General features: G+C 37.6%; 1 protein-coding gene across 3 annotated transcripts in view; it reads left to right on the plus strand.

Moving 5' to 3' along the window:
- LOC107755177 (epsin-3-like) overlaps nt 1-7,630 on the plus strand; it is a 31,171-nt gene that overhangs the window by 15,038 nt on the left and 8,503 nt on the right. The window contains exons 6-11 of one of the 3 annotated variants that reach the window (XR_001641665.1): nt 2,498-2,584; nt 3,022-3,160; nt 5,253-5,426; nt 5,558-5,653; nt 6,376-6,606; nt 6,695-7,184. Coding sequence is in view for 2 of the 3 variants with exons in the window: in XM_016571885.1 (XP_016427371.1) it covers nt 2,498-2,584; nt 3,022-3,160; nt 5,253-5,426; nt 5,558-5,653; nt 6,376-6,606; nt 6,695-6,981 (1,014 nt within the window). In the remaining variant the exon portion in view is untranslated. Of the gene's footprint in view, nt 1-2,497; nt 2,585-3,021; nt 3,161-5,252; nt 5,427-5,557; nt 5,654-6,375; nt 6,607-6,694; nt 7,511-7,630 lie in introns of those variants that run through there. The other 2 variants (XM_016571885.1, XM_016571886.1) reach the window with 2 other exon arrangements.

Raw genomic sequence — 7,630 nt, forward strand, 5'->3', positions numbered from 1 at the left:
TGCTTTTTTGACCCACTTTAATGCTTTTTTTAATGCTTTAATACTTTAATGTAATTTCTATCAAATCTATACAAAGTGCACTTTAAGTGTGTTATTACATAGTAATAAAAGTGTGCTTTCTTTAAAGGGTTAGTTCACCCAAAAATGAAAATGAGGCTGTGTTTTACTCACCCCAGAGCCATCCTAGGTGTATATGACTTTCTTCTTTCAGACGAATCCAGTGAGAGTTATATTAAAAATTGTCTTTGATCTTTCAAGCTGTTTAATGCCACTCAGCGAGTGTTGCATGCATCAATCCAAAAGAAGTTAAATAAAAAACGACCATCCATTAAAAAAAAGCATCTCACACGGCTCCGGGGGATGAACAAAGGCCTCCTATAGCGAATCGATGCGTTTTTGTAAGAAAAATATCCATATTCAAAACGTAATAATCCCTTTAATGTAGCTTGCGGCCAAAAGTTGTACACGGAAGCAGCTCCAGGAGGATGACGTATGATTTCGGCATTGCGCATTCGCCGGTGAGTCTCGTGAAAACCAACGTTTGTTTACAGGATCAAAGGAAGCAAAGTTTCCTTACTTTTAGCAAAGGAAAACCAGTCTCCTCTTGGCTTATATCGAAATCCTTCGACATTCTTCTTTACAAATCCTCGTTTTGTACTTCTAATTAGTGACCGTTGTTTGTTTTGATCTCTCCCCTACGCTTCCGCGTTCATCACTTCTGAGCGGCGCGTGCGCAAAGCCGACCTCCATACGTCATCCTTCCCCGGAGCTGCTTCCGTGTACAACAGTGAGCGCAAGCTAGATTAAAGGGATTATTAAGTTTTGAATATGGATATTTTTCTTACAAAAACGCATCGATTCGCTACAGGAGGCCTTTGTTCACCCCCCGGAGCCGTGTGAGGCACTTTTTTTAATGGATGGTCGCTTTTTATTTAACTTCTTTTGGACTGATGCATGCAACACCCGCTGAGTGGCATTAAACAGCTTGAAAGATCAAAGACAAATTTTAATATAACTCCGACTGGATTCGTCTGAAAGAAGAAAGTCATATACACCTAGGATGACTTGAGGGTGAGTAAAACACAGCCTAATTTTCATTTTTGGGTGAACTAACCCTTTAAGTACAAGTAAAAGAAAACCTATTTCTGTTTAAACCATATTGTTATAAAGACTTTTTTGATTTTAGAAATATTAAACCATTTTTAAGAAGGCAAATGTTACAGCATAACCGGGTTGAACAGAAAGTAAGGAATAATTTCTATATTTTCTACAAAATGCATAGTGCTTTTTCCTCTGTTTTTTAATACGGTGCATTATTTATCTGAAATTCTGATGGAAAAAAATGTTTACAAATACGTATCAATCCTTCGCATTACACTTTATCAGCATCTATCAAGTATGTTCAGAATTTGTGTTCACTATTTTTTATTGTTAATTGCATCAGTATTAACTGGCCATACTTCAGTGTTTTAACCTTTCAATTGCACACAGTTGCATAGGTATTTGTACCAAAATTGTATTTTTCTAGGAATCCCACAAGTAGCCTAGAGCCTAGAGGGGTCATTTTATGATGGAATCAGATTTTCCTTTCCTTTGAGCTCAATGTACTTTGAAAACATGCTGTAATTTTTTAGAACTCACAACATTCTTCCCAAACCAAAAGAACCATTTATTGAAACCATTTACTGCCAAAATGACTTGTTCTGAAATCCTTGAGCTGGCCATTTATTTATTGTGTCCAAAAGAGGAAAAGTGGCTGGTTTTTCAGGCAGTATATCCAGAGGTAGGAAGGCATCAAGGTACTCTCAGATACAACCTCACAACATGCTGTCTACCCCGATATCTTCATCTGTTCGTTTTTTTAAAGGCAGCAGTGCATTAAATTAGTTTATAAATAATAAATAGTTTTCAACTCGTGATTCAATTTCTATTGAGAAAAAAGCACTGTAGTCATTAAATATTGAGTCCAGTCCAGACCAGTTTCCTCAGGAGGTGATTTCATACTAAAACACTACCTGTTTAGTCACTGACTGGCTGGGCAGCAAAACAGCTTTCAGACACGACCATAGTGAGCAAATATGAAATAAGCAGGATACATATTATTATTTATGATACAAGAAGAGCTGTTGAAAATAAAAGCTGCAGTTAGTTCGTCAAACCCTGTGCTGTTCCCGGTTGTATGTAGCACCTACAGCTCTGCATATCCCAACATTAAAGCGTCTGAAGTTTATTTTAAACTACCTTCATGGTCTTTATAATGGTGTCTTTCAGTTTTGTGAAGGATGAGGGAATTAAAAACTATCTTGAACGTGACAACAAACATGCGTTTTCCCAAAAGGAGTGCAGAAGAAACAAATGGTCATATAAAACTAACTGGTCACATATAACTAAATTAAATAATGAAAAAAGTATAATAGGATGACTGTGTGCACTTGCTAGTTGTGTTCTTAAGGATGTCTTGAACTCTGAGACGTCTTCTATGTCTGTTGGTTTCTAGGAGGAGCGAAGCCGGCAGGGAGACGAGTCGTTGCTCCAGAAAGCACTTGAGGAGAGCAAACGAGAATTGGAGGCCAAAGGAGGAAGAGTATGAGACTCTTTTAACCTGTTCGCTATTTATAAGCACTTATAAATGAGTCTTATGAATGTTTTTACTAGGAACAGATTGACAAATCATGTGTAGCCATTTCTACTGTAAATAAGAGGAAAAAGATAAAAACGGACATTGACACAGACAGGTACAGTGAGGTGTGGACCACCATTCTGCTTCCCTTAGAAGCATATGGGAAAAAAGTTTTGTCAAAAATTCTGATCACTACTTGAGAAGACTTAATCTGCTTTGGCCCGTTCATTTTTAGTTTGTCACATAATTTCAAGGTACTCTACTGCAGTTAAATGTCCCCATTGCAAGGTTTTTGTGAACGCTATGCTTGCTGCATACCGTGCATACCGTGCATGCCATATTGACCTAAAAAAATCTTTTTGAATGTGCTGAAAGTGCTTTTCTGTCCTTTCCTTTGGCAGTCTGCCATGCTGGATCTTGCAGATATTTTTGCTCCAGCTTCTGATGTGCCCTCTGCTGCCAATTCTTGGGATTTGTCCGGAGGCCATAGTGGCTTAGCCCAGGCTGGTCCTCTGAGGTCTGACCCCTGGGATAGACTAGGTAAGCGAATAAGATTGTATATCAGCAATTTGCACTCTTAAACATTAACTCTTTCCCCGCCGTTGACGAGTTATCTCGTCTTTTAGAAGAAAACGCTTCCCCGCCAAAGACCAGTTTTTACGGCTTTTCGTGTTTTCACTGTTATACACTCGGGGGCGCTATTACACATCTTCTGAACGAGTACAAAACCTCCCGAACAAAAAACACACGTGAACAGAACACGTGTTCAGCAATAGACAGCATATAAATGAAAACTGCATAGGGGGGCGTGGCAGAGTCTTAACTTTGATAAAGAATATCTCTTTGGTTTTGAGACTTTAGTCTTTGCAACTTCAGGGATCTTATCTATGCACAATCAGCTTGTAACACTCCAAAGAGAAAGGAAAACTTGAAATCGCATCATATGACCCCTTTAAAGGTCCACCAAGTATTTATTTTTGACAGATATGTTTAAAATAATGAGGTGCTTTTATTCTATGTAATATTCTACATAAGATGTCACTTTTTATGGTGGCTGCCTTGTGATCACAATACCAAAATTACTTTTTTTAGCCGTACACCAGCCAATGGGGTTTGAACTCCGGTTGCCCTCACATAAGCAAGATAATGCAACATGATCATTATTTTTATTTAAAATGACATTTTTGCCCGAAATATTTTAGCACAGGTCATTGTGTCAATCGTCACATCAGATAAATCATTTTGTTTCTCATATCCTTAAAAGCCGCTGGCAAACTGGAGTAAGAATTAATTTACTTGTCATAGCCAGTTTTTCCTTCCATTTGGACTCTTTCAGTTTTCAAAAGAGATGAATCATGGATGACGAATACGGCTGTGAAGAGATTAGTATAGGCGTTCCTCAATGACACTTGTAACCAAAAATGTTTGCTGCAACTCTGCCAGTGGCTCTTAACCTATTTTACTCCAAGGCACCCCAAAATATTCCGGATACTTCTGCTATAATGAGCTTCGCTGCTCATTTTCAAACTTTTTATGTACAGAAACTAAAATAATTTCATAATTCATAATTCCAGTAAATGAATGTCCCTCATGTTTTACACTTATTATTACCAAATACTTTACATGAGTGTCCTAGTTTGGCATAACAGGTATTTATTTTTTTTATTTTTTTTGTGACATTAATTTTTTATGCTCAAATACCAATTTCTACCCAATATATATAAATTTGTATATCCAGGTTGTCCAAGACGAGATCAAGTTAAAATGGCAGTTATTAAGGGAACAAATTAAAATCAGAAACATGGTTACATCTTGTTGTTAGGTGTTTTAGATTATTTTAAACTAGAAATGTGTGAAACTAGTCAATTAGTTGACCAAAGTCTGCTATGGACATTGGAAACACTAGTTATTTACATTGCATTACATTTGTGTTTGCACATATATGTTTTGTTTTATTTATTTATTTTTTTTTACAAAGGCTAAATTTAAATTACAGCAATGTTAATGTTACATTGTAAAATCAATATGTAATTTTGAAAAGTGTATATTTGGAGCAGAAAACAAAATCAATTAATTTTACCTCAGCTTACATGCATTCGTTTTACACATTAAGTTCTCTTGCTATTTTGCTGTCTGCCATGCATCATGTGCACAGATACTTTTTAAACACTTTTCAAACCTGGACGCACAGGACTCTGACTGGAAGTTAATGTGGTTCAGCATGATATTTCATTCATTTATTTGATAAGCTACTTCAGATGGATTGCATATACAAGACAGTCTTCTAGGGGTTTGTTGGACTAGTCATTTACAAAATTTCAGCTTAAACATTTATGAAATTAGTCATCTTGCACATCCATATTTTAAACCTTGTTTTGTCTCATAAATATTAATCTATTATCCGGCCCTTTAGTAGTGTGCTGAGGCCCTCTAGTGGATGTCAGACACCAGGTTGAGAACCACTGATCCACACTGATATGTGTCAGTATGAAGTCCGAGACCACTGTTGTTTTAGCCAATGAAACATAAACAAAAAATTACTTGGTGCACCTTTGTAAATATCCAGCAGTATTGCCTTAATAATAATGCATTATTGATCTGAACTGCACACACCTGCTGGATTGTGTTGAAGGAGAACCCAGCTCTTTAAGCCGTCAGCATGGAAGCTCATGGATGGCACCACCGGCATCAAGTGTTCATTCCCAGCCTTGGGCGCAGCGACAGCCACATCCAGACCCATGGGATGCCCCTCAGAACGCCCCGAGCCCTGTGTCCATGAATCAGACCTGGATCTCCCCCGCACGTGGTACAAACTTCAGCTTCTAGATATCAATGTAGATTATAACTAAAGATGCTAAATATACTAAATACACTAACTGAAGATGCTGTTGATTCTATAGAAGTCCAACCATTTTAGATTTGTTGTAAATTCTGTAGGAACTGGAGTGGACCCCTTTTCTCCCCTAGTAGCAGACAAACAAGGATCTATTGGCCCTCTCAAAACCCCATCCCCTCGGGCAGGAAGTCCCTCAGGCAATCACAACGACTCTGTTCTTCTTAACTGATTTTTTTTCTATTTATTTTAATATATTAATATTAATAATCACTTATTACTATTATAATATATTTATTTTTTCCCTTTTTATTTTTTGTGAATAGTTTGATTTTATGTCATATAGAAATATTTTATATTTACTATTCAAAAGTTTGGGGTCTGTAAGACAAAAAAAAAAGAAATTCATGATTTTATTCTGCAAAACCACATAAAGTTGATCAAACGTGACAGTAAAGACATTTACAATGTTATAAAAGGTAAACTTTCTATTCATCAAAGATTCCTGAAAAAGTATCAGTGTCCACAAAAATATGAAGCAACACAACTGCTTTCATCATTGATAATAATAAATGTTTCTTGAGTAGCAAATCAGCATATTAGAATGCTTTCTGAAGGATCATGTGACAATGAAGACTGTAATGATGCTGCAAATTCAGCTTTAAATCACATGAATAAATTACATTTTAATATATATTCAAATAAAAAACTGTTATTTTAAATTGCAATAATATTTCCACAATATTACAGTTTTTACTGTATTTTTGACTGAATAAATGCAGCCTTGGAGAGCATAAGAGACTTATTTCAAAAACATAAAAAATGGAACATTCCCCAAATTTTGAATAGTAATGTGCATTTTGTATTATATCATTTATTTATTTTTTAGTTCATTACTTTTATGTTTTAATCATATTTTTAGATGACGATCTTTTTGATGAGGCTATGGATGGAGGTCAGGCAAATATAAATGGTCACAGTAGTCCTGAGCGTTTTGATATGTCTTCCCTTGGCGAAGGTCTACCAAAAACAGCTCCTCGAACCTGCAGTACTCCAGAGGCATTTTTGGGTCCCACCGGAGCTTCACTCGTCAACCTGGATTCTTTGATTCCCTCCAACCCTCCTTCCAAGAACTTTAACCCATTTTTATCAGGTCTGAATGCATCATTATCAAACTTCTTGTTGTCATGTGTGTCTAAATCCATAACATTTTAACTGATTGCGGACTCTTTCCCATTTAGGAATAACTGCTCCATCGGCCTCTAATCCGTTCCAACAGGAACCGGCCCGTCTCACACTAAATCAGATGCGCCCCAGCTCCACATCTCCTGTACCCACATCCCTCCCATTTAATGCCTCTCTGCCCATGGCTTCCAGCAACCAGCCCAGCTCCCTGCCTACTACCTTCACACAGTCTGCGCAGGTCCCGCCGCTGGTCCCCGGACACCTGCCGCAGCCGCTGCTACCCCTGTCAACGACATCCACGCTTGGAGATCCAGACCAACACAATCAGAACCCGTTCCTATGAGCAGATCCAAACAAGCTTTTGAAATGACAATTTAACCACCGACTTGACTTAAAACTGGAACACATTTTTTTAAATATCTTTGCTTATTTCACAGCTTCCTGGTTTTGCTCTATGCAGTCAGTCGTGAGAGGCGTTCACACGTATAGTGGTTTCCAGTGACAAAAATCTGTCATTTTCAACAATGGTGACAAATGGTGAAGCTAGTTGAGAAAAGTTCAATATTATGCAAATAAGCAGTCATGTAATGTGGAGCCCAGTAGACACTGGTGCACATATGATCCATCTCCTGTGAGATACTGTAGTGAGTTTCAATAAGATGTAGAAGTTTGTTAAAGTCCAGACCCACCAAACTGACATTGAAGAACTTGTGTAAAAAAAAAACAATAACTTTTGTTAAGTCCCAGTCACACCAAGCCAATGTCAAAGAATTAGCAGTGGCGAAAACCAACTGTGTCGTCGCCTGCGTCTGGACCAAGCGTCAACCTCCCGCTCTCTCTCGTGAAGCCAACACGGAAGTGACTTAAACTGCAATTCATCAACTGGCCGCTAGAGGCTGGCTGCAAAAGGGAGTCAATCCCATAGACTCCCCATGTTAAAATGCCCAACTTTACAGCAGAAAAAAACATGTTTACAGCCTGGTTCAAAAAAT

This window comes from Sinocyclocheilus rhinocerous, unplaced genomic scaffold (genome assembly GCF_001515625.1).
Source record: "Sinocyclocheilus rhinocerous isolate Xijiao unplaced genomic scaffold, SAMN03320098_v1.1 scaffold3825, whole genome shotgun sequence".
Classification (NCBI taxonomy): domain Eukaryota; kingdom Metazoa; phylum Chordata; class Actinopteri; order Cypriniformes; family Cyprinidae; genus Sinocyclocheilus; species Sinocyclocheilus rhinocerous.